The sequence below is a fragment of the Rhamphochromis longiceps genome, linkage group LG6 (assembly GCF_057381845.1).
Source record: "Rhamphochromis longiceps isolate RC_006_pf linkage group LG6, R_longiceps_female_GT1.1, whole genome shotgun sequence".
Lineage (NCBI taxonomy): Eukaryota > Metazoa > Chordata > Actinopteri > Cichliformes > Cichlidae > Rhamphochromis > Rhamphochromis longiceps.
In genome coordinates, this window is record NC_140562.1 from 7,098,720 (window position 1) to 7,126,238 (window position 27,519).

At 41.1% G+C, this 27,519-nt stretch overlaps 4 protein-coding genes across 4 annotated transcripts; 1 reads left to right on the plus strand and 3 right to left on the minus strand.

Annotated features, from left to right (window-relative positions):
* Nucleotides 1-541: 541 nt before the first annotated feature.
* On the minus strand, nucleotides 542-1,602 carry LOC146667406 (histone H1-like). The gene has a single exon (XM_085408460.1). It carries the CDS (start codon nucleotides 1,556-1,558, stop codon nucleotides 920-922), a length of 639 nt encoding a protein of 212 aa, XP_085264586.1. The 5' UTR covers nucleotides 1,559-1,602; the 3' UTR covers nucleotides 542-919.
* Nucleotides 1,603-4,157: 2,555 nt separating this feature from the next.
* On the minus strand, nucleotides 4,158-4,728 carry LOC146667407 (histone H2B). The gene has a single exon (XM_085408461.1). The coding sequence runs from the start codon at nucleotides 4,711-4,713 to the stop codon at nucleotides 4,339-4,341; it is 375 nt and encodes a 124-aa protein (XP_085264587.1). The 5' UTR covers nucleotides 4,714-4,728; the 3' UTR covers nucleotides 4,158-4,338.
* Nucleotides 4,729-5,688: 960 nt separating this feature from the next.
* On the minus strand, nucleotides 5,689-6,478 carry LOC146667408 (uncharacterized). Its single transcript, XM_085408394.1, has 2 exons — nucleotides 6,404-6,478; nucleotides 5,689-6,312 (listed from the first exon to the last, which is right to left on the minus strand). Exons 1-2 carry the CDS (start codon nucleotides 6,476-6,478, stop codon nucleotides 5,689-5,691), a joined length of 699 nt encoding a protein of 232 aa, XP_085264520.1.
* Nucleotides 6,479-20,379: 13,901 nt separating this feature from the next.
* On the plus strand, nucleotides 20,380-26,921 carry commd1 (copper metabolism (Murr1) domain containing 1). Its single transcript, XM_085409080.1, has 3 exons — nucleotides 20,380-20,582; nucleotides 23,428-23,718; nucleotides 26,413-26,921. The coding sequence occupies exons 1-3, from the start codon at nucleotides 20,409-20,411 to the stop codon at nucleotides 26,518-26,520; spliced, it is 573 nt and encodes a 190-aa protein (XP_085265206.1). The 5' UTR covers nucleotides 20,380-20,408; the 3' UTR covers nucleotides 26,521-26,921.
* Nucleotides 26,922-27,519: the final 598 nt, after the last annotated feature.

Here is a 27,519-nt window from a genome sequence, read left to right on the forward strand (position 1 = left end):
TTGCCCAGTTGGGGCCCATTTAGTTCCTAGATTTTACCAATATAACACCAAGATGGGCTTATGAAATGGGGCCATTATGGAACCCGCGGACAATCCCACTTAAAACCCACTTTTTAGCCTATGTGGTGCCCACATGGTACCCACAAAAAACTTGAAAGATGGGGCCTGGGTGGGTTTCTGTGTATGTTGCCCAGTTGGGGCCCATTTAGTTCCTAGATTTTACCAATATAACACCAAGATGGGCTTATAAAATGGGGCCATTATGGAACCCGCGGACAATCCCACTTAAAACCCACTTTTTAGCCTATGTGGTGCCCACGTGGTACCCACAAAAAAATTGAAAGATGGGGCCCGGGTGGGTTTCTGTGTATGTTGCCCAGTTGGGGCCCATTTAGTTCCTAGATTTTACCAATATAACACCTATATGGGCATTTAACATGGGGCCATTACGGAACCCGCGGACAATCCTATATGGGGCCCATTTTTCAGCCCATTTCCAAACCATATGGGCCCCACATATAAATGTTGGCTGGGTTTTTCCTTTTACAAATTTAAAGTGAAACAACACAAAACACTGCAAACCACAACACAATTAAATATAAATTATAATATGAAAATAAAAAGAAGATGCATATTCTCTGTCATATGGACCTGCATGAATAAACTTTGTCCCTGGCTCCCTTTCTCTCTGTCCCTCGTGCTCTGTTCACTTTCTGATTGTGAAATGTGAGCCATGATAGTAATACAAGCTGCAAGTGTTATGAGAAAAAAACAAACCCAAAAAGTATCTTATCTTGCTTTGACAATAATGCTATTATTGTGAATAAGAGAATGTTGCGTGATTGTGAGGAAGGAGCTCTGGCGTGTTGCTGTGGTGGCTCTGAGAAGAGCCGTTGTTGAGTGCGAGAGTGTTGGCAGCTCACTTCTTCTTGGCTGCTGTGGCCGCCTTCTTGGCTTTGGGCTTGGCGGCCTTCTTGGCGGGGGCTTTCTTGGCTGCGGGAGGCTTCTTGGTGACCTTCTTGGGGCTCTTGGCTGCCGCCTTCTTGGGGCTCTTGCTGGGCTTTTTGGCCGCCACAGCGGGCTTCTTGGCCTTCTTGGGGGACTTCTTAGCTGCTGCGGGCTTCTTGGCTGCCGCTGGCTTCTTGGGGGACTTTTTAGCAGCTGCTGCCGGCTTCTTGGCTTTGGCAGGGGCGGGCTTCTTGGCTTTGGGAGCGGCTTTCTTTGCGGGCTTCTTGGCTTTGCTCTCGGTAGCCTTCTTGTTCATCTTGAAGGATCCGGAGGCCCCGGTGCCCTTGGTCTGCACCAGAGTGCCCTTGGCCACCAGGCTCTTGATGGCGGTCTTGACACGGGCCTTGTTCTTGTCCACATCGTAGCCTCCGGCAGCCAGAGCCTTCTTGAGAGCGGCTGTGGACACGCCGCTGCGCTCCTTGGAAGCGGCCACGGCTTTCACGATCAACTCGCCCACGCTGGGGCCCACCTTCTTCGGCTTGGAAGCCGTCGTCTTCTTCTTGGCCGCCTTGGCCGGGGCGGCGGCAGCAGCAGGTGCTTCCTCTGACATTTTCCTCTTTCCTTCTGATCGAGTCACGGTGCAGTGATGGCAACTCGGAAGCGTCACGCTGCACTTAAACGCACCATGAGAACCGTGGAGAGTGAATGTAGCGCGCGCCGCTCTCGCGTGCGCCACGCAATGCTTCCGTTTGTGTTTCGTGTCTCGGGATCAAAGAGCTCAAAGTGAGTGTGTGAGCAGCACTGCAGGCCGACAGTGGAGCAGTCCACAGCGGACTCGTGTCTCCTCGGGCAGGCCTCGTGTCGGGCTCTGGTGCTCTCTGCTCTTGCTTTGTGGAGCCTCCAAAGCTTAGCGACTCAGTGCGGAGCTCAGCGCTGCTCGGCGGCTTTTTGCGCTCTTTTCTTTCCTAAAACAAAGGAGCCGCAGCACAGCTCCGTGAAAAGCCCTTTTCCAGCTCAGACACATGTTCGTTCGCGCACTCCGACTTAAAAGCAGCATCTGGTGAGCGCAGCTGTGGGACAAAGTGACGCCGCGAACTCCCAGCAAACACACCGATGCAGCTGGACGCCCACGGAGCAGCGAGACGTCTGTGAGAGCTGCTCACTTCTAACCAAAGCACAGCGGCCTCGAGTTTCACTCACGTTGTTGTATATCAGAAATCACCATTAGTTAGTCACCTTACGGCAGCTCGCTTCCACACTTTGGCCCTGATCTCTTAGTCTGCATCAGTCCGTTTCCTTCCAGCTACAGTTACCGACTCTACTATAAACAACAACAGCGAATGAACACGTGAATACACACATCCACCAACTGATCACTAAGTATCTCAATGTGCAATACTCAATACCTGCTAAAAAGCATCCAACATCTCACTATTAAACATTCTCTTTTTGTCGCTACTAGTCAAACGTATTTTTATATCTATTTCATTTATTTAATCAGAGTAATATTGCTGTTATTTTTTTGGCATTTATTTAATCCTGCTCTGTCCACGTTGCTGCTGTAACAAGGTGAATTTCCCAGCTCTGGGACTAATAAAGCTTATCTTATGTCCTGGATAGCGACCTCAGTCTAATCTAGTACAGTGCATTTAATTATGCCCAGTATATCTGTGCTCCTTTTTCTGGAGGATTCTATTATTCTTCCACCCACTAAAAAAATGTAACCACAGATTGTTGTCCAAGATAAGTAAAATGCTGCACAATACCTCCCACCCTCCCATCGTGTGCTTGACCAGTCACAGAAGAGCGTTTAGTGAGAGACTGAGATGACCAAAGTTCACCTCTGAATCAGAATGGGTTTTATTTCCTAATGTTGAGCAGGTTTACAACATTAGGAAATTGCTTCGGTACTTAGTGCAAAACACACTGTAAGACAACACTTAACTAAACATAAAAAATAAAAGTGCTAAGCAGATAGATATATCTTATTCATAGCACTTGCTATAATAGTTGTACTATCTAAAGGCATATAGAAAGGTGGCTACGGAGCCAACAAATTATGAATTAGATTCAAATAGGCACAACTTTAGTTTTTTTATTTCTATATGATGAACTCTGCATTATTAAGTGATAAGAACAAGTAATCTTATGTCCTGTAATCATTATGACGCTATAATTTGAGATACAATAAATAAAATACGTTTTTGTACAAAGTATCGTATCGGATCAGTATCGTCGATACCACCCTGAATATTACTCGTTATCGGATCGGAAAGGAAATCAGTGGTATCGCACATCACTAGTGATTATAGTGTTTACGAGCACATCAAGTCAAGTGGCTTTGTTATTTCAACCATGTGCAGTGCTACAGTACACAGTGAAGCAAGACAGCGTTCTTTCAAGACCGTGGTGCTACATAGGACAATCAACACAGGACCACATAAAGTGCAAATGTACAACATAAGAAAAACGGCGCAACCCCAGATCAGAACGATACAGACAAATTGATACTAAATTTTAAGTTTACTGCTTCTTTGGATTCTGCTATGCAAATTTTTTGTGAAATGACAAACTTTGGATATCAGAGGGAAAAAAAAAAACAACAAACAAACAAACACACAAAACACTTCCATTTCACACACCGTAAAGGAACTGTCAAAATGAGTTAACTGGCCAGAGCAACATTTGTGTTCAGTACTGTTTTCAATTTGTTCTTTGGAATTTGCTTTGTATTGAATGTATTTGGAAATCAGAATATATATGTAAAAAAATAATATAATAATCAGCCCTTATCCCCAAGGGGCAAATAAGATACAATGGAGCAGCACGACATTGAAGACAAGGACAGGGCATAAACAGGCAATAAGAATGAGATAATAAATACACAGCATATACACAGTTTTAAAATTAAAGTGACTGAATAGGTGAATAAATAACTAAGTGACTAAAAGTGAATAAAGTGGCAGCACAAAAAGAGCGTAGAGTAGTTCATGTTTACAGGTGTGGGAAATGGTCTTAAGGGCTGGAGTTAAAAAGCAGAGTGGCTTTGGGGACAGAGGTGGCTCTCCTCCTCTCAGTCCTACAGGAAATGCAGCAGAGGCGCCGCCCACAGGGGAGCCATTGAAATGCACTGAAAGACTGTCAAACATAAAGTGGCATTAATGTTGTATTTGTAGTTACTTTGTCATCGTTCCACAACACACACACAAGACATTTCCTGAGTCTGGGTCAATGTAGCGGATCAATAGCACCTAGTGACAAAGAAGCATTTCCGCGATTGCAGTAGTTGGCAACATAGTAACTGCACGTTTGAAGGTAGAACGTATGCTCTTCAGGACAGAGTGGGTGGCTCTGAAAAGAGCCGTTGGGTTGACTGACAGCAGGATCAGTTTACTTGGAGCTGGTGTACTTGGTGACGGCCTTGGTGCCCTCAGACACGGCGTGCTTGGCCAGCTCACCAGGGAGCAGCAGGCGCACTGCGGTCTGGATCTCCCTGGACGTGATGGTGGAGCGTTTGTTGTAGTGGGCCAGGCGAGAGGACTCGGCAGCGATGCGCTCGAAGATGTCGTTGACAAACGAGTTCATGATGCTCATGGCTTTGGAGGAGATCCCGGTGTCGGGGTGGACCTGCTTCAGCACCTTGTACACGTAGATGGCGTAGCTCTCCTTCCTGGTCTTTCTCTTCTTCTTGCCGCCCTTGCCGGCGGTCTTGGTCACGGCTTTCTTAGAGCCCTTCTTGGGCGCGGACTTCGCGGGTTCAGGCATTTTGTTCCTTCGATACTCTGCAGCAACGAATGAGCTGTGTAACAGAGAGCAGCTCCTTTTATACAGCCTGTATGCTAATATCACTGCGCAGGCCCTCGGCTCTCATTGGCTGAGCTGCACAGTGGGCCGGACATTGCGTTGGAGGAAATCTATGAATTGTGCTACAACAGGCGCGCGTCTAACAAAGAAGTGGTCTGTGTGATCGTTTCCTCATTTGTTGGAACGGTCATTTGTATTAAATGAGCAGTAAATGTAGTGCTCTGTATGGCAAATATGGAGGATTTAGGGAGACACAGACTGAAAGCTAGAAAATGCTTAAGATGTGACTACAGTCTACAGTAGTGAATTGGGCCTCAGCAGCAGCAGTGTTTCTTTGGGGCAGTGAGCTTTGTTATCTTCACACCATGCTGGCGTTTTCAGAGTGATGATGATGACATTTACAGTTTTTTCTGATTGCTTAAGCACATTTTTTTGTAACTATTGGCTAATTTTGCAAAACTCTTCACACAAATAAGAAAACCTGTCACCCAATCATCAAAACATTGTAGTTCTCTTGCAAAAGCAAACACAGCTAGATTAACTCTTCACACCTTCGTAAAAATGGTGTTTCCGTATCAAACAGTACACACAAGCCATCATCTACTAAGCACACAATGCGCCAACTGCACACTGATGGTATGAATACAAAACACATCTGGCTTTTGCTTTCTCTGTGTACAGATGTCAATTTGAGGTCACACCTTGTCATAGTGTCATGTAAACATACAAGGATCCAAACGTCAAGTATTGGTGTTTATTAACACTCATCAAAACCAAGACAAAGTCAGAACACAAAATAGGAATTCCACAAATAAAAGGGGAAAAAAAAAAAAAAAAAAAAAAAAAACCCACACACACACACACACACACACACACACACACACACACACACACACACACACACACACACACACACACACACACAATCAGCCTACATCATGTCGTCTTTCTGGGTCCGGCCACGTCGCCTGCGATATCCTCCAGTCCAAGGCACCGGGGAAAATATCTCCTTGAATGCTGTATCCAGGCCTGACATGATGCCTGGTCAATATCTCCACATGCCTCCTCCATTGCCTGTAAAAGGGCTACCTGTTGATGAGGATGACGGTCATACACTTTCCAGCGCCAGGCAGAGAAGAACTCCTCGATGGGATTCAAGAATGGAGAGTATGGAGGGAGGTTGAGTGCCATGAAGGATGGTTGGTCTGTAAACCAGTTGCGGACCAAAGCAGCCCTATGGAAACTAACATTGTCCCATATGATGACATATCGGGTCTGCTCTGGTCTCTGAACAGTGAGCATGTCATGCAAGGTGTCCAGGAATGCAATAATGTGTGCAGTGTTGTATGGGCCTATGGTTGCATGATGGTGAACAACACCATTTTGGCTTATAGCTGCACACATGGTTATGTTACCACCACGTTGTCCTGGGACATTGATGATGGTACGGTGTCCAATAATGTTCCTGCCACGTCTCCTGGTTTTACTGAGGTTAAAACCGGCCTCATCTACAAAAAGTAGCTCATGTCCCATTGCATCTGCTTCTAGTTCCATCACTCTCTGGACAAGACAAAACAAATGCAACACATCAGGCCCATGCACAGCACTACAGTATGCACCTCCAAATTCAGAACCAATGACACTAGCTTACCTGCACGTAGTCATATCGCAGTTGCTTTACACGTTCTGTGTTTCTCTCGAAAGGAACTCTGTAAATTTGCTTCATTCTTATTCTGTGGCGCGCAAGTACACGACTTAGTGCAAGCATTTCTGCACTGTGTATATTACTCTTACTGCTCCTTCCATTGTACTCCACATAGACAGCTTACCTGTGGCCTGTTTATAGTGCTTAGGCTGATTGCAAAGTGGACTAATTATCTAAAACAGTTTTCACATGTGAAAGTGTGCCAGACAGTTGGCAAATTAGTGTTAATGATAGCCATACATGTGTATACTTTTGCTAGGAGTGTGTTGGAAATTTGGTAATTGGGTGTTGTGCAGTGAATTGTGCCTACAGTTTTGCAAACTGAATGCAAAGCAGTTTTTGTGCTTTTAGTTTTGCAAACTCAGTGAGTGGTTTTGCTATAAGTCTGAATAGTTTTAGAAATTGTGCTACAGGAATCACAGTTAGGGTTTAAGCATTCAGAAAAAACTGTAAGAACTGTAGAACACTCGATGCTGACGAGCTTACGAAGCGCAGTAGTTTTGAAACGCTGCTCTGAAGCGTGGTTGAAACGGCTCATGTCACGTGTAACCAAGATGTTGATGTGTTTCACTGCAGCTTCAACAGCTGCAGTGGAAGCGCTTCAAATAAATGAAGCGCTTTCATTTATTTATATATTAGTATCAGTATGTATCAGTTCAACTCTGCAAGAATCTTGATGATGTATTTCCTTACAAGAAATGAATGTGCATCTCACTAACAGCTACTCAGATTTAGCACTCTTACAGTTTTTTCTGAATGCTTAAACCCTAACTGTGATTCCTGTAGCACAATTTCTAAAACTATTCAGACTATAGCAAAACCACTCACTGAGTTTGCAAAACTAAAAGCACAAAAACTGCTTTGCACTCAGTTTGCAATTTTGTAACACACACTTTGCAAAACTGTAGGCACAATTCACTGCACAACACTCAATTACCAAATTTCCAACACACTCCTAGCAAAAGTATACACATGTATGGCTATCATTAACACTAATTTGCCAACTGTCTGGCACACTTTCACATGTGAAAACTTTCTTAGATAATTAGTTCACTTTGCAATCAGCCTAAGCACTATAATACAGGTAAGCTGTGTGTGCGGAGTACAATGGAGGGAGCAGAAAGAGTGAGAAGTAGAGGAGGCCGAGGAAGAGGACGTGGAGGTGAAGAAGTAGGATGAAGAGGACGACAAGGACAAGGAGGAGCAAGAGGAAGACGAGGAGGGGGGAGAGGAAGGGTAGGAAGAGTAAGAAATAGAATTGCTGATGACATCAGAGCTACAATAGTGGACCATGTAATCAACCGTGGAATGACCCTGAGGGTAGCTGGCCAACGGGTCCAGCCTAACTCGAGCCGCTACACTGTAGCAAGTACCATAAGGACATCTTGAAATGAGAATCGGTGAGTACAGTCACTTCGCACAAAGATTTGTAGCACTGCCATATGCCAATGAGAAACACACCAATACCATTGATGTAAAAATGCTGAAATTGTTACTTTACAGAATTGCTAGATGACCAGATGCTGGGGGCAGAGGAAGCATGTTCACTGCAGACCAAGTAACCCATATAGTCATTATGGCGATTGCAAATAATCCTATACTTGGAAATAAACACTTGTGTTTGTTTTGATGTGTTTGAATAAACAGCAGTACTTGAAGTTTGGATCCCTCTATGCTTATGGATCTATGACAGAAGTATGAGCTCAAACTGACATAGCCTACCTTGTGCGCAGAGAAAGCAAAAGCCAGATGTGTTTTGTATTCATACCATCAGTGTGCAGTTGGCGCATTGTGTGCTTAGTAGATGATGGCTTGTGTGTACTGTTTGATACGGAAACACCATTTTTACGAAGGTGTGAAGAGTTAATCTAGCTGTGTTTGCTTTTGCAAGAGAACTACAATGTTTTGATTATTGGGTGACAGGTTTTCTTATTTGTGTGAAGAGTTTTGCAAAATTAGCCAATAGTTACAAAAAATGTGCTTAAGCAATCAGAAAAAACTGTAACATGATTAGTCAGCCTACAATAGTTATGCTGTGACAATACAGTAAAGTGTGGCAATGATAACGATACTCAAGTCAAAGAATTCATGTTAAATTTCCAAATTATATTATATATTATATCCAAGGTGGGTAAGAAGATCTAAAAAAAGATCACTTGTGACCTTCGCTGACACCATTTCTTTACTCTGATGAGTTCTGAAGCCTTACTGAAAGTCTTCAAATCAAACATTCTTCTGTAGATGATGAGTTAACTGTTTTACAACTACTCTTTCAAGAATTTTTGAGAAAGTGGTTGATTACTGCCAGCTTGAAGACTTGAACAGTCCTGTAGGTCTAAATGACATGTTGATGGTTTGGAGGAAGTAATCACCAAAGCTAACTCAAAAGACCAATTGGATTAAAAGAGTCTAAATACAAATCAAATTAAGCTGAAATGTTAGTTTTTCCACTAATGAATTTTCAGCACCAACAAATATATTTCTGTTTATATTATAGATTAAAAGGCAGTCTGAATTATTCTTAATGAGGTATTCACAAATTTACAGGTGCATTACTCTGTACAGCTTCCATATTTTGAAAATAATATTACAAAGCATCAAGATATGTTGCTTATATGCTAAGGCAGCAGCTTAAAGACTCGTGATGATAGCTCAACATGCTTGTTTAGTTTCCTGCAGCTGACCACGATTCAGCAGCAGACAGAAAGAGACTGAACAGACTCATCTGGAGGGCCAGCTCTGTTCTAGGATGCCCTCTGGACCCACTGGAAGTGGTGAGTGACAGGAGAATGGTGACTAAGCTCATCTCATTATTTTTTTTTTTTTTTTTTTTTTTTTTTTTTTTACATTATTTACATTTGATCTTTTACATTGTATATAATGTCTATTGATTTTATTGTTTATTTTAATATTTGTGTACAGCGCTTTGTGATTGCCTGTCTGCGAAAAGCGCTTAATAAATAAAGTTTACTTACTTACTTACTTACTTATCCCTGTTGGACAACATCTCCCACCTCATGCAGGAGACTCTGACAGGATTGGGATCAGGACAAGCGTGTTTGCTTGACACCCATAAGCCATGTTGGCTTGACTTATTTTTGCAGTCCAATTCAATTGCCATTTCATGCCAAATATCACCCCATCTTGTGCATCTATTAGTATTCCAAAAAAACACATGAAAAGTGGAAAATATATAATTATGTCATGCAAAATCCTTCAAACCAATTTACAATCACTCCAAGATCTTCACTGTAGGCCTTAATTTCCTCTCTATTTGAGTATGCATGTTGGTCATGTTGGCTAGGGGCTTCACTTTGTGCAGTGGCTCCTAAATTGATGGTGTGCCCCATTTACATGGAAGATATTGTTTGATTTGAGTGACAAATGAAATAAATCATGAAACGGTAACACACAACAGGGTAATAAAAAAAACAAAAAAATATAAACTAGGGTGACAAATGAACAGAGGTGGTGGTTTACGACACCAGCTGTCTGCCATCTATAATCCAGTTTTGAGATCCCTTCCCAGACGCCTTAACGCCCACTCACATCCTGGGCCATCTGACCTCAGGAAATCACATGATAGGGTGGGGCTAGGTTTCACAATGAGCTCACCCGAAACCTTGGCTGATTGTGACCTACACCCGTTTTCACACCTTGGCTCATGTGATTAGGTAGAGGATCATTAGGTGGTCAATTGTCCCTCGTGGGGGGAAACTCCCACACATTGCCATGGCTGGTACATCAGCACACTGACAGTAAAGATGCATTGTGCCTAATAAGATCATAGCCAGAACAATATGAAAAAAACATCATAACACTATGTGCTGGTACAAGAATGCAATGGCTTCTGAAATCCTTCCAAACAGTTACAGCTCCATATCTCACTGGTAGAAATGTTTCATCAACATATCTTTATTACGCAGCTCATTCATCCATTTTCTGCCAGACTGCAGAAAGTAGTTCTAGTGGTTGTTCATGCTGAGCACACTCCCTGTACTTACCTGGAGTACTACACGTGACCTAGCCCATTGAAATGTGACAGCCAGCAATTTGCCATCTACAATTCTGGATCCTGTCATTAGTAAATAACCCCCTAGACTCAGTCTTCATGTGAGTGTTCTGCATTACTGTCTGCCAAATGGTGGTTGAAACAAAAACATTTGGGAAAATATAACAGTGTGACTCTCTAACTTTGCTCCATGGGCACCAAAGGTGAAAGTGGCAGATCAGAGGCCCTGATCAAAGTCTCGTCATTCTGGCTAAGATTAATTCCTCTTTGAATTAATCTGAATGACTCATGAAGAACAAAGCATTTGTTCTTCATGAGTTTTCTTTTCATTCACAGAGCACATCAGTTCACAACATCAAGTTTATCACCAGAAAATGTTGAGGTAAGGAGTGAAGTTTGGTCTAGATGCTTTCAGTACCATGAACCATGTGCATATAACCTGTGCCCCAGACTACATCTTTGTTTGCCTTTTTCTCATGAAGCCATGAAGAGGCAAAATTTAAAAGAGGAACTAGTCACCCATCAAGCAGAAGTCTTTATCTTATCTTCATCTCCAAATGACACCAAGCCACAGCTCAACGAGCTCATACTGGGTCATGCAGCAATAGTTTATTTCCCCATACAGTGGGGGAAAAAGTATTTAGTCAGCCACCAATTGTGCAAGTTCCCCCACCTAAAATGATGACAGAGGTCAGTAATTTGCACCAGAGGTACACTTCAACTGTGAGAGACAGAATGTGAAGAAAAAATCCATGAATCCACATGGTAGGATTTGTAAAGAATTTATTCGTAAATTAGGGTGGAAAATAAGTATTTGGTCACCTCAAACAAGGAAAATCTCTGGCTCTCACAGACCTGTAACGTCTTCTGTAAGAAGCTTTTCTGTCCCCCACTCGTTACCTGTATGAATGGCACCTGTTTGAACTCATCATCTGTATAAAAGACACATGTCCACAGCCTCAAACAGTCAGACTCCAAACGCCGCCATGGCCAAGACCAAAGAGCTTTCGAAGGACACCAGGAAAAGTATTGTAGACCTGCACCAGACTGGGAAGAGTGAATCTACAATAGGCAAGCAGCTTGGTGTGAAAAAAATCAACTGTGGGAGCAATCATCAGAAAATGGAAGACATACAAGACCACTGATAATCTCCCTCGATCTGGGGCTCCACGCAAGATCTCATCCCGTGGGGTCAAAATGATCATGAGAACGGTGAGCAAAGATCCCAGAACCACACGGGGGGACCTGGTGAATGACCTGCAGAGAGCTGGGACCAAAGTAACAAAGGTCACCATCAGTAACACACTACAACGGCAGGGAATCAAATCCCGCAGTGCCAGACGTGTTCCGCTGCTGAAGCCAGTGCATGTCCAGGCCCGTCTGAAGTTTGCCAGAGAGCACATGGATGATACAGCAGAGGATTGGGAGAATGTCATGTGGTCAGATGAAACCAAAGTAGAACTTTTTGGTATAAACTCAACTCGTCGTGTTTGGAGGAAGAAGAATACTGAGTTGCATCCCAAGAACACCATACCTACTGTGAAGCATGGGGGTGGAAACATCATGCTATGGGGCTGTTTTTCTGCCAAGGGGACAGGACGACTGATCCGTGTTAAGGACAGAATGAATGGGGCCATGTATCGTGAGATTTTGAGCCAAAACCTCCTTCCATCAGTGAGAACTTTGAAGATGAAACGAGGCTGGGTCTTCCAACATGACAATGATCCAAAACACACCGCCCGGGCAACAAAGGAGTGGCTCCGTAAGAAGCATTTGAAAGTCCTGGAGTGGCCTAGCCAGTCTCCAGACCTCAACCCCATAGAAAATCTGTGGCGGGAGTTGAAAGTCTGTGTTGCTCGGCGACAGCCCCAAAACATCACTGCTCTCGAGAAGATCTGCATGGAGGAATGGGCCAAAATACCAGCTACTGTGTGTGCAAACCTGGTAAAGACCTATAGTAAACGTTTGACCTCTGTTATTGCCAACAAAGGTTATGTTACAAAGTATTGAGTTGTATTTTTGTTATTGACCAAATACTTATTTTCCACCCTGATTTACGAATAAATTCTTTACAAATCCTACCATGTGAATTCATGGATTTTTTTTTTTTTTTTTTTTTTCACATTCTGTCTCTCACAGTTGAAGTGTACCTCTGGTGCAAATTACTGACCTCTGTCATCATTTTAGGTGGGGGAACTTGCACAATCGGTGGCTGACTAAATACATTTTTGCCCCACTGTAAATGGTAAACGGCCTGCATTTGTATAGCGCTTTACTCAGTCCCTAAGGACCCCAAAGCGCTTTACACTACATTCAGTCATTCACCTATTCACACACACATTCACACAGCTGCCCTGGGGTGCACTGACAGAGGCGAGGCTGCCGGACACTGGCGCCACCGGGCCCTCTGACCACCACCAGTAGGCAAACATAACACATACACATGTAAAACACTGTCAATATTTTCCATATCTACTTAAGTTTTGTCTAATTTCTTCATCCATCTGTTTCCTGTTCATGTCTTTTCAGTAATCTACAGAACTATAGCCCTCACGTCTGAAGTCATGAAGTGTTTTGAGCGGAAAGTGTCGCAGCACACCAGAAACTCTCTATCCCCCTCCCTCGACCCCTACCAGTTTGCTTACAGAGCAAATAGGTCAACCTAGGACACCATCACCATCACCCCACACAGAGGCTGAGCCATCTGGAGAACAGGAGGAGCTAAGTGAGGATGCTCTTTGTGTGCTACAGCTCAGCATCAACACTATAAGCCTATATTTATTTTGTTTCCCCTCACGTGATGAAAAGCAGAAACATGCTGTTTGATAAGACTCACTTATAATTCTGCACTGAATTCTTTTTGTTGCTCCCATCATGAGCAAAACTTGACAGAAAAAAAACCATGAACAATAGCTGCTTTTACTAAAACAGAGGAGACACAAGGTTTCAGAAACAACTGAGGCAATGCACAGACTGTCAGAGTTATGAAAATGAGTCTACATACAGCAGAATTCTAGTCACTGTGGGTTATTGGATGTTGTTTATTGTAGGTCTTATCCTTGTGTTAATCAGTATATTCTGCTTTTATGGCATATTATGACCAAGAAGTCTAATAAGTGTTTTGAGAGCAACGATGCAAACAGGTCGCAATTTTGTAGTATGCACAAGAGGTAGAGAAGGATTTCTTAATTTATATCTGTTATGCTGTCATCATTTCTGTTGAATTATTTTCTGTTTGAACTCCCAGAGCAAAACATTTTCTCTTCCTAAACTTAAATTGTTTAAAAATGTCTGCAAATTACTTTAGAAATTTAAAGTAATCTGTGAAATCCCAAAAAGCTGATTCTGTTCATGTGGACAACATGTTTTTAGTGGGAGAAACATTTCATCACTCATCCTAGTGATGAGTCCTTACAGTGGAAATATATAAACATGATTCCAGCAGCAAACAGAGAAAACGAAATTAACATTTCTTCAAAAAATTATGCACTGTAACTGCAATAACACCTCGCATGTCCATAGCTTCTTTTCCAGCTTTTAGTTTAGCTATTATCTTTATCTCTGTTTTCTGTGCATTGTTCTCTGCATCTCTGCAAAAACATCTTAGTCATGATGTGGTCAAAAACCTAAATGTTTTCTTCCTCTTTAGTTGAATTTCTCTCTTTCTGTTATTTTTTTCTCCTCCAAAATGAAGATGACAAATAAAAAAGCAATTTTTTTTCTATCTATTATCACATACTGATTTCATAGTTTTCTACAGACATGTTCAAATATGGTTATGGTGTGCCTACCAGGGGGTGGTCACTTTGTTCTCTATAAAAAACCAAAACTTCCCCGGTACTGTGTCTACGTTTTTAGCATCTCCCTTTTACACACTTGAAATTAACCAGGAGGTATTGACATCGTCTCTTTTTCCAAAAAAGGTAAAGCAATAAAGTTTTTTGCTTTTAGATTTTTTTAATTTTTGCTGGTAAAAATCAAGCTGTTCAACTACTTTTTGTCATTGTCTGTTTTTGTCACCTGTTGGTAATTTCCTTGATTAATATTTTTATGAAACAAAATTTCAAAGAAAGTGCAAAACCGGAATAAAAATGTGATAAACACCATCAATGAAAAGTTGAAAGCTTGTATGCTTTGCATTTCTGCATAAAAAACTGTCAAGTATTGCAAACTGATTGTTCTGTAAACTGATGAATTAATTTATAAACTAACTATTGATCTACATAAAAAGGTTTATTTGTGTTATTTCAACAGGGTATTATAACCAGAAGTAGCTGGCAACACATGTGAAGGTAAGTGAGGCAGCTCGATATCATGTTAAATGTTTGTGTTGTTTCCTTAAAACATTCACTTGGTTTAATTGTTATGATTGTTATGGTTTATTGGTTAAGACACAACAGTTTTGTTTGTGAAAACCACTGTGTTGTTAAATCTGATCTGATTAGATGGCTGGCCTGTGCTGGCTGGTGATGGTGCCAGCCTTCTTCCTGTCTCCTCCAAACATTTTGGCTGCTGTAAACCAGGACTGGCTCACGAACATTGTAGCAGCTGTCAAGAACAAGTGAGTTGACAAAAGTGGGGTTTTGGGGTTTTTATGTGTGATATTATATCTAATCACTGCTCTTCTAATCTGCTTGTGCTATTATCGATCTGTTGAGTCACCTGAAGGCAAGACATCTCTCTATGACTTCAGCCTTTGTATTACAACTATACATGAAATAAAGTATGTGACTTTATTTTACACTGCAGTTTTTCTGTTGTTTAAAGTGATTATAATGAGCTTTAAATCCTAATAAAAGATTATTATTATTATTATTATTATTTATTAATTTGCAATAGTATGTTTTAGTTTAATAATGATATCACTATTATTATTATTAATAGTAATAGTAGTAAGTAATTGTTAATGAAAATCTATAGTAATAGTATATATAGAATACAATGTACACGTACAACAAAATTATGGGTGCTCCATGTCAAGTGTGCAGGAATAACATCTAATTATTAGACAGCAGGAATAAATAGCAAACAAGAGACATATATACAAAAATAACTTTGGAGAATAAAATAATTGCAAAGTGCTTGTAAGTAGTGCAAAGTAAGATTTGGTCTGAATACAGTCCGTGTGAGTGGCCTGAGTGATGAGGGTTACTCAGACTGGTGATCTGGGTGGGCAGGGGTGGATTGTTAACAGTACGAACTATCCTTTGGAAGAAGCTGTTTATGAGTTTTGGATTGTGAGTGTGAGACCTGATTGACCTGAGGCCAGGGCTGGACTGAGACAAAAAAATCATCCCGGGCATTTTGACTAGACACCGGCCCACCAGGTATTATAGGTAAAGCCATGAAGCCTTTGAATGAAAACAAACGCCGTTGTAACAGTACGCTGTCTTGTTGGTATATGTATGATTTCTATACATTTTATATCAGATAAAAACTTTGGTTTTAAGATTCAGATTATTATTTTTTAAAAGCGAGACATTTTAAATGAGAGTAAGAAAGAAAAGTATTTCTTTGTGCCCCCCTCTCCCTGTTAATGCCCTTCCTGGCCCCCTGGCAACACTTTGCTAGATCCGCCCCTGCACAGTTACCAGCTGTCAGCTACATAGAAAAGGATCCTGGTGTTATTTGTCTCTCAGAAACAGTTCATAACTTCCCTTCAACTCATTCATGTCACCTAAAAGGTAAACCTGTTTCTCCATCACCTGTTCAGCTCTGATGATCCAGTAAGGACATCTCCTGGTTTCATCTTCATGTTTCCATCTCACCAGATAACCAAACCGACATCATGACCAGCAGCTTTACAGCTGTGGCTCCAGCAAACATCAGCTGATACTAGAAAGTAATATTAAATAAATTCTAACAACAGCTGATCAAGCTTAAACGTGCTGCTGTTGTTTAGCGCGACATCTGCTGGTTTCCTCTTTCTGGCACAAAGTGGGCGATAAACAAAGAAGAGAGAAAAGCAGATCAGCTGATCATTGATCAGTTTCATGATTGAAGTAGCAACAGGAGAGGGAGGGGGGAGAGAATGAGAGAAGAAGAGGCAGCTGACAACGTAAAGAAAACTAAAAATCACCATCGGCCCACCGGGCATTTGCCCGGTATGCCCGATGGCCAGTCCAGCTATGCCTCAGGTTATATATAGTAGATCAATAATTGGACTCCGAGGTTGCTCAGGGTCTTTTGTTATTCGTTAGAATAAAATGTACCATAAAATGAACTTGTTTTTTAATATGGAACTTTAAAAAAAAGAGAAAAAAAAAAGAATTTGATGCAGAGGATTGCTTGTTATGTCTAGTGTCCCATTAGTGTCCCATAAAATACATTTTAATCATCTGTGTGAGGCATTTACGGCTCTTTTTTTTTCTTTTTCCCTGGTACCCTCGAGACACTCAATGCAAAATATACTTTTACAACTCACTGACAAAGCCCAGATCATCACTGGTAGTCCAAATTTAGTGTGCAGTTTATACTTATTATATTATATTTTTGGCAGGTATGAACTAGGTGATTCCTTCAGCATGGCTTTGAACATCCCACAGAATCAAGATCCAAGCAGTCTCCAAGAAGTCCTTCAGAATGACCCAGCAGACAGCGTGACAGGAGCCATTTCACAGGACCAAGTGTACAAAGGCACCAGGGTGGTGGCAGCGACACAGTCACAGGCACTATCACATGTTCTTCATAACATACAACCATTCATAAACAGTAGTGAGGGTAACGTTCTCGTCATCTACTCTGAAAACTCTCCAATTTCAAATGACGAAGGTATCACTTTGAACATTAGTGATATCACTAATAACTGGAGCGGTTATGCGTTTGTTTTTTCTAATGTAGCTGATGTTCCTGCTTCAGACACATCTCAGCTGACTCAATCATTTAAGAATCTTGAGATTACCAAACTTGGGCTTAACAACATATATCGTTGTTATGCACCTGGAGATGATGCTTTTCAGTGCACAAGATGCTCCTCGGGGGGAGATGTTACACCCACATGTGTTGCAAACCCAGCCCTGTCAAGTCAAGAACAAGGTACAGATGTAGAAACACCTAAACCAGGCCTTGACACTGGTCTAGGCAATGACATAGGCAATGACATAGGCAATGACATAGGCACGGGTATAGGCACTGGTCTAGGCAATGACATAGGCAATGACATAGGCAATGACATAGGCACGGGTATAGGCAATGACATAGGCAATGACATAGGCACGGGTATAGGCACTGGTATAGGGACTGACATAGGCACTGACATAGACAGTGGGATACCTCCAGGCTCAGGTAGGGGAAAAGAGGGTCAAATGAGCAAGTGCAAAGGAAATCAAAGAGGAAGCTTCAAACGCAGGGGAGGCAGCAAGCTTAGAGGAGGAGGTCGATGTAAAAAACGAAGCAAGTTTAGACGAAGAGGCCCAGGTAGAAAAGGAAGCAAGCTTGGACGAAGAGGCCCAGGTAGAAAAGGAAGCAAGCTTGGACGAGGAGGCCGACGTCAAAAAGGCAGCAAGCTTAGACGAAGAGGCCCAGGTAGAAAAGGAAGCAAGCTTGGACGAGGAGGCCGACGTCAAAAAGGCAGCAAGCTTAGACGAAGAGGCCCAGGTAGAAAAGGAAGCAAGCTTGGACGAGGAGGCCGACGTCAAAAAGGCAGCAAGCTTAGACGAAGAGGCCCAGGTAGAAAAGGAAGCAAGCTTGGACGAGGAGGCCGACGTCAAAAAGGCAGCAAGCTTAGACGAAGAGGCCCAGGTAGAAAAGGAAGCAAGCTTGGACGAGGAGGCCGGCGTCAAAAAGGCAGCAAGCTTAGACGAAGAGGCCCAGGTAGAAAAGGAAGCAAGCTTGGACGAGGAGGCCGACGTCAAAAAGGCAGCAAGCTTAGACGAAGAGGCCCAGGTAGAAAAGGAAGCAAGCTTGGACGAAGAGGCCCAGGTAGAAAAGGAAGCAAGCTTGGACGAGGAGGCCGACGTCAAAAAGGCAGCAAGCTTAGACGAAGAGGCCCAGGTAGAAAAGGAAGCAAGCTTGGACGAGGAGGCCGACGTCAAAAAGGCAGCAAGCTTAGACGAAGAGGCCCAGGTAGAAAAGGAAGCAAGCTTGGACGAGGAGGCCGGCGTCAAAAAGGCAGCAAGCTTAGACGAAGAGGCCCAGGTAGAAAAGGAAGCAAGCTTGGACGAGGAGGTAGACGTAGAAATGGAAGCAAGCAAGGCAGAAAACAGGGCAAAGGCAGAAGAGGAAGCAAACGCAACGGACGCAACAAGAGTAGAAGAGGTGGTAAACGTAGAGGGAAATGGGGGATGGCATGGTTAAGGTAAAACAGGTCTGTCATAGCCTTAAACTCTGACAAGTAACCCAGTGAAGCTAGGAAGATCCTCTGAGAAACTGCATTATTTTTCCTTTTCATAGATTTAGTTGTTGTTTTTTATGCTAGCATAACTCTCATTTTTTGGCCTTTATAAACAAAATAACTTGCTTTCGAACTTGTCAGTGAGTTAATATGATCATGTCCCATGTGACCTGCTGTTTAAACCTTCAAGGAGCTGCCAGAAAATGTTGGTTTAAAAAAAGAATAAAATACATTTGAAAATAATAAAAAGAAACATGACACTAGAAATTTAAAGAATATGTCCACTTTAAGAATTTTACAACCTTTTACTGATTTAATGAGCTTTTGTGAAACATTCTTACAGATCTGTGGTAGGAGCAATCAACTTGAAACTTTTGTCTTGAATCATGAATTGGAGTCACAAAACAGGGACTTTAAAGAGATTTGACTACTATTTCATTTAGTCAAAGATTAAACATTATCAAAACTTTAATGTTCTGCTCTTCCTGATTAAAGCTTGGCTTGGCATGCATTCTGGTCTCTGTGTCAATCATTTGGAAACTCCTGTGTTATGGTACTATTAGACTTGCTTTGATAAATAAAGGACTGCACTTTCTGTATATCCTGAAACCAAATTCTCTGAACTATTACTCATGACATTTAAAGTTATGTGTTCAATGAACAGGATAGTGCATTGCATATAACATTTAGCCATTTTATACATGTTTTCTGTTAAAGCTATTTTATCAAAATATTACTCCTCAGTCACTACAGTTTGTACTGACATTACTGTTTCACTTTTTATTTCTTTTTTTAGATGGACATTGTTCAGGTGAAATAGGCCAGCTAATCAGTAAAAATGGATAGTCAGACTGCAATGTGATTCAAATGAATTGAATCAATGTCTAAATGCTCTTGATTTAATAATTCTGCAGCATTGCTTTTAAAATGCATTAAAGATTTAAATAAATAACACATTTTAAAAAACATGGGATATTTCAGGCCATTTAAAAAATGTCTATATTTTCTCTTTTTTTCTTCTCTTTTGGTCTCTCTTGACAGTCTCTCTGTAAAGAGCTCTTATCTTCTTTTCTAACTAACTGTAGATTTGTCCCTTCTTTTGCTGACACCCTTTCTAGCTCCTTGTTGCTTTCTGAAATTCTTCTCCAGTCTTTGTTCCTTTCTTTTAGACATATTGTCTGTAGTTACTAGTTTAACTTTAGTTTGGTATATATTACATAAGCATGCCTGTTTCACCTTTTTCCCTTCTCAGTGAACATGGGCTCATATGTGCACGACTATGTTCATATGTGCATAATACTCCTATTTGTGCTTATGCACACACAAATGTAGAAATCTTTTCAAATCCACACTAATGCGCACTGTCAAAACATCTGATAAAACTCAGCATGTTGCTCGTTTTAACATAAATCAATTGCTTCATTTTATCTGGTAAATTGGCCTTGTAACTGCAAATGATTTTTCACAATTTGTCTAGCAAAGTTTCTGATGTTCGCTTTAGGAGGCTTGGATGAAACGATACATGTCAAGCGCTGCCGTCGGAATCTGCAACTACAAGTCCCACAATGCCGTGTTGTACTGCAATTCATGTGACCACAAGAGCAAACATGGCGGAAGTAGACGCGATGAAGTCTCTGAGCAGCTTGTTAAATGGAATCGCACAGAAAGTATATTACAACAACAGCGAGATCACAGAGGAGCTGCTGAAAAGCGAGCTCTACCCCGAGATGTCGCCAGACGAGTTCACAGCTTTGCACGACAAAATGAAAGGCCTTTTAAAGGTAATGCAACACGGCACCCTGCACTACTGATGATCCTGATGCTGAAGTGGCAGTCGAGACCAAGCAATTCTGCTCTTTTCACTAATATTCACTTCAGTTTAGGAGAAAGGGTTGCGTCTGCGTGATAGTGCATGCTTGTGCCCATGCAGAAATGCACAACACGCAAACAAACACACATTAATGAGAGGCACCGTGAGAATATCTGTTAAAACGCAACTCAGAACATTGTCCGAATGTTTCTCTCTTAAAAGAGCGGCCGAACGAAGAAGTCTTCATGAACACATCTGTCAAATGAACTGTCTTTCTTTTTATGGATGAGTGTCGCCATGTTTGGACTCCCAGCATTTAAAGTCAGCTTTCTGTAGTTTCTGCTATTTCAGTACTTTGGCCTTGGGTTGCTTCCAGTACAAGTGAAGCAATGATTGAGTCAAATGGGTTGCTTGCCTCATTGCCAGGAAGAAATTGGAAATTATTCTTTTATGTACAAGGCAACATAAGGCTAACCTATGTTGGGGGTAGGGGATGTCAGCTCCTTAGTGTGTGAATGGGTGAAAAAGAATAATCATAAAAGAATAATTTCCAATTTGGATATGTAAAGCGCTTTGGGGTCCTTAGGGACTAGTAAAAGCGCAATATATACTAATGTGACACATTAGTATATGTGAGGGGGCAAACTCCTCAAGATGGGTAGTGACCATGGTGGACATTTAGAAGTCGGCCATCTTGGATACAACTTTTGTTTTTTCAATAGGAAGAGGGTCATGTGACACATCAAACCTATTGGTAATGTCACAAGAAAAACAATGGTGTGCTTGGTTTCAACGTAACTTGAAACCATCACTTTTGTTGCTCCAACAGTCTTGGAGGGATCCATCCAATGTGGGTTAGTGTCAGACCAATAGCGGTGGTTTTGTTTGTTAACTTCACCATTCACATAAAAGTTTGCCTCATCACTGAACAAAATCTTCTGCGTGAACTGAGGGTCCTGTTCCAATTTGTGTTTTGCCCATTCTGCAAATTCTGTGCGCCGATCTGGGTCATCCTCGCTGAGATGCTGCAGTAGCTGGAGTTTGTAAGGGTGCCATTTGTGAGTAGCTAATATCCGCCGAAGGGATGTTCAACTAATGCCACTCTCCAGTGACATGTGGCGAGTGCTACGCTGTGGGCTCTTGCTGAATGAAGCTGGGACAGCCACTGATGTTACTTCATTAGTGACATTTTTCTTGCGTCCACATTTTGGCAAATCCAACACTGAACCAGTTTCACGAAAGTTAGCAAGCAGTTTGCTAACTGTAGCATGGGAGATGGGTGGTCTCGTAGGGTGTCTTGCATTGAAATCTGCTGCAATGACTCGGTTACTGCGTTCACCAGATATCAACACAATTTCGATCTGCTCCTCATGTGTTAACCTCTTCGACATGTCAATGGCTGTGAACAAAGAGAAACTTGTAAATAACTCAAAGAATAAAGTTACGTTGAAACCAAGCACACCATTGTTTTTCTTGTGACATTACCAATAAGTTTGATGTGTCACATGGCCCTCTTCCTATTGAAAAAACAAAAGTTGTATCCAAGATGGCCGACTTCTTGTTATACTGACAGACAGAACCTAGAGAACAGTCTGTAGATGTGCAAAGCTGGTAGAGACAGACCCTAAAAGACTGGCAGCTGTAATTGCAGCAAAAGGTGGTTCTACAAAGTATTGACTCAGGGGGCTGAATAATTACACACACCCCACTTTGCAGTTATTTATTTGTAAACAATGTTTGGAATCATGTATGATTTTCGTTCCACTTCTCAAGTGTGCACCACTTTGTGTTGGTCTTTCCTGTGGAATTCCAATAAAATTGATTCATGTTTGTGGCTGTAATGTGACAAAATGTGGAAAAATTCAAGTTTGCAAGCCACTGTAACAGCCGTGATAAAATATCTCAAAAAATCTCATAAAAATGCTGTTTAAACAGACTTACTACTTATAACTTTAAATGTTATTATGTCACTCTTTCTTTTTTCTTTTCCTCCTTTTCCTTCTATGTTTTTATCAATGGATTTTTGTTTGACTAGTGTCTTTAAATACATTTAATGTTTTTACTCCATGCTAGGCAGAAATATTCCATTCAATAACAGCTTAACACATTGTTTTCAGATAAAATAGCTAAATCCTGACTGGACTGTCTTAAATTTGAAAGAATTTAAAACATTTAAAATGTATTATTATTTTTGTAATGTTTAAGGTAAGGGTGACAAACCATTTACTGGTTTGTAATTTTTCCACTGGTTCTTCTCTTTTGTCAATAGGGGGCAGCACTAACATGAATATCCTACTCAGTACCTACAATGCCCAAAATATATATATATTTTTTTTTTGTTGTGGAGGAGTTGGGGTTTTTTTGGAAACAAATGAAGTGCCTGTGAAAGGTATTTTTCGGGGCAGATTTGCCCAAACAGGGAAAATACAAATGTCAAAAGTACAGACTGTCTGAATGTATAGAAAGACCGAATACACTGTCCAGTTAAAATGCACCCACTTTGGTTACATGAGGCTTCCAAATAAATGTCATGGGGAAAATACTTCTTGTTTTGGAAACAGTAAAGGTAAAAAGAAAGTACACACTCTTTAAGTTCTAATTTTATATCAAGTCATAATAAAAAATAAACCGGTCCTTAAAAAGTCTTAAAATGAAGCAAAGTATTTATCAATATTAGTAGTATTATATAAGTATTAAAGTAAACTGCTTGCCTTTTCATAAAAGTCACCACACGACACTGCTGTAGCGATATGATTACAAGACATTAGAGCTCCAGGTTTGTTGAATTTCATCGTCCTCTTTTCTGCATCTCTCAGTCCATCGCCACAGCAGACATGGACCATGCCCAGCTGGAGGCCTTCCTCACAGCTAAGACCAAGAAACAAGGTGGTGGTGGCTTGAGCGCTGAACAGGCCGCTGCACTCTCTCGTTTCTGGAAGAGCCAACGAGTTCGAGTTAAGGAAAGTTTGGTGGCTCATAGCCGCTGGGAGCCCAGCCTCAGGGGCCTTTCCTGGAGAGTGGATCTCCAGGCTGCAGCCAGCAGACGGGGAACAGCTCACAGCGGCCCAGTCGCCCTGGTGGAGCTCGAGCTCGGCAGAACAGGACAAGTAAGCTATAGTTCCAGTTTCTTTTTTTTTTTCTTTGACGCAAACTATCATTCTTAGCTTCCAAGGATGTAGTGAGGTGCTAATTTACGTTCGCCTGTTTTCATTTTTGTTAAAAATAAATGTGCCACCATAATTAAAACTATAAAGTATCCTAAATGACTTTTCTAATAGTACAATCCCATTATCTCCAAAAGTTTATTCTGTTCATCTGGACGTAGCGTTTTCAGTGGGAGAAACGTTTCGTCACTCATCCAGGTGACTTCTTCAGTCTCAGCTGACTGCAGGTTTCCCCAACCTTATAAACAGTACATTTGCATAATGACTGAAACCAGCCCGGAAGGACAGTTCCTTCATCGTAATTGTGCAAATTCTCATGACCACTGATCAAAGCCCACTGATCAATGGCCATGAGTACCATTTACAGAGAGTTGGAGATTGGCTGCAATCACAGCATTGTAAGATGGTGAAAGATGTATCCCTAGTGGGCTGGTTTCATGCATCAAGACATACAATCACATTAGAAAGACCAAAAATTTTATATATGCCGATTAATTATGCTTCAGGATTTGAGTTTGTGGATGTTTGACAGTATTTTCTCAAAGCAGAGCTGGAGCACAAATGATCATATTTTGAAAATTACATTAGCTCAAGGGGAAAAGTGAGGGCTATAATATGTTACAAAGGACTGAAACACTATTAAGATGCCTTTAGTAGCCTGAAATCATTAGAGATATAAATATAGGTATACTGAGTCTCAGACGCCACACAGAAAGACTCTAGACTGGATTCAAACCCAGGAACTTCTTGTTGTGGGGTATGGTACTAACCACCGCACCGCTTCTTTACTGCAGCACTCCACACATTTATGAGTTTATTGCTAGCAGTTCAAATGGACATGTAAGCGCATTTACACATCATAAAGCCAGGGGAGAGTCATGAATTGTTTTGGCCTTTCGATATGGGTGGGACGTAACTATACTCTGTCCAGTAGAGTTTGACAGCAATAGCTTTGTCATTTACTGTTATGCAACATCAACTCTAAGTACCCATTTATGATTTGACTGATATCCATTCCATAACTGGTTCTGTAACCTTTGGGGTGAAACGGAGAGGCCATTATGGAACTAACCTCATGGTGGTGTCATTCTGTCTAATTAACTACAGCTGAAAGAGCAGGTTTCAGTGTGGCCGTACTTTAGTGAGCCTCAGTCCCATGAGAGGTTTAAATTTACTCTGTGCCCTGAACAGTTTTAGAGCTGAAAAAAAGTTCTGTAAAAGTGGTAATATTAGCTTACCTTTGTAGTGTATTCAAATGTATATTCAGATTTAGGAGAAGGAGCATTGCCTTCTTTAAATTTTGGATCACTGTTGGATATTTGCTTTTTAAACAATTCAATATTGTAATAATAGAAAAAAAAAACCCAAATCTATACTGCCACAGGCACTTCTACCTCTACATAAAGAGACTGTAAAGAATTTAAAAGTTGGATCATGTCTATGGCCTTGATTTTTTGCCTCTGATTGATTTAAGCTGTTGTTGCTTTGTGAAGAAATCCATTTGTCAGTAAAAGTCATAGGAAATCACATTTACGTTGCTATGAGCCCACATGACCATAGCAGTGTGTGTGTGTGTGTGTGTGTGTGTGTGTGTGTGTGTGTGTGTGTGTGTGTAATCAGCAATGTCCAGACTACCAGGATTTCTGGTCCTCTGAGTTTCTGCAACATATACATTATATACTGCATGTATATAATGCAGTATATACATGCAGCTGCATTTTTACGTGCAGCTATGATTCTTCTACCTGCAAGAACTATTACTGTTTTATCATGAAGTACCCTTGTAGTTCTAGTTCTTGTCACATTTGGAACCAAACTAGGTATGCTATATGTCCTCATGGATGTACAGACTGCAGTCAAATAATTGCTTTAGCACCATACAAAGCTGATATTAATGTGTAGAGTTGATGCTGGTGTCATTTCCTATGACTTGCTGTCTGATTTAGAATGCATAATGACCTGACAGGAAGTGGCTCAGTCAACCATGGTGTAAATGCCAAAGCCTGCATGACTGTTTTTCATATATTTTGGATACAGAATGAAACATAGTTTAAGATGACTTAATGTGCTGTACCGCTGAGCAGCTGCTGACACTGAGGAGTCTATTCTTTTTGGTGTATTTTTTTTCTGCAGGTTCCTTAGCTCAGAGAAAGCAGATCGGCAGACCAGAGCAGCACATACTCTCAATGTGCACAATGCCACTGAACTACTGTTCAGCAGTATTATTGCCCCATTCAAGTCAATTTAAATGTAGCTAATAAAAGCTCAAAGGCTGAGGAAGAAGGTGGAGGAGACTGGTAACTGGTGAAATGAATTGCTAAGGTGTCTTTCAAGTCTTGAATCCCAGAAAAGGCCTAATGATAGGATGCCCATCATCACTGCAGAATCCCCTGTTTTTCTTCAGCTTCACACTAGGAATTAAACCAAAGTTTTTCTATTTTTATCCGCAATCACTGAATGATGCGCAGGGAATATTATATTGCTTCCTTCAGTAATTATTTATTGATTAAGAAGTAGACTGAATCATTGTTTTGGAAAATAATATTTAAATTCTTTTTGGAAATATCGTTGTTGCTGACCCATTATGTTCAATCCGTTCACTGGCCTCTAACACCTCTGTTCTTTTGTCTTTCTCAGGACTCAGAGTTTGTGTGTCTGGAGTTTGATGAAACCAAAGTCAATCAAGTGTTGAAGAAGATGGCTGACATCCAGGAGAGCATCGACAGAATTGTTCACAGTACCTGAAAGTACTTCCTGAAAGTTTATCTCAAACAGCAGAGACAGAAAGATAACTGTGACTAAGAGTGCTGTGTTGAGGCAAAGTTTTTCCACTTGCTCACAGATTTATCAGAAATGAAAGTGGTGTGTACGTGTACAGATATACACACCACTATCAATTCTAGTAGATAATACTTGTGGTCGTCCTCTGAGAATAAGTGGTCATTAAAGAAGAACTATTCCTCTTTTTGCAATATAGTTTGCAAAGCTTTGGGATTCTGGGATTATGAGAAATAAGAAATGCGATGAAACTAAAGTGAACAAAAGCAATGTATTACAATATAATTGTAGATATTGTAAAACTAAATAAGAAGTATCCCACGTGTAATTGTTTTTTTTATTATTATTAAAAGGGACAGAAAGATTAAGTTGTTTTTTTGGTTTGTTTTTACTATTAATATTTTTTTAATCTCTATCTCCTTCAGCATCACCTTCATGGCCATAGTGTTGGATAAAACTGTGTTTAAACTACATGTGAAGTAATAATTGGAAACTCTTTCAACTGTCTACAGCCTGACAAAACTAAATCAGAAATGTGCAAATTTCATTAGCCAGATTCAGGTATCAAATTAGGGTATTATTACATTCAGTTGTTTGTATGAACATGCTAACTGTATCTGGTAGCAAGGAACATATTTCCCAAACAGTAATTAGCTAAAAAATCATAACTAATGCTAATCGTGACATCTTCAGTTAAAATGACTAAAGTAGATTTTTAATTCATGTAAAATAAATTACATGGGGTGTATCCTACCAGTGACCGGACAAAGCTGGACTGAAAGACGGCACAGAGGCACTAATCATGGCAGCACAAGAACAAGCTCTGAGCACAAGATCAATAGAGGCTGGGGTCTATCACACCAGGCAAGACCCCAGGTGCAGGCTGTGTAAAGATGCACGTGAGACAATCCAGCACATAACAGCAGGGTGCAAGATGCTAGCAGGCAGGGTATACATGGAACACCA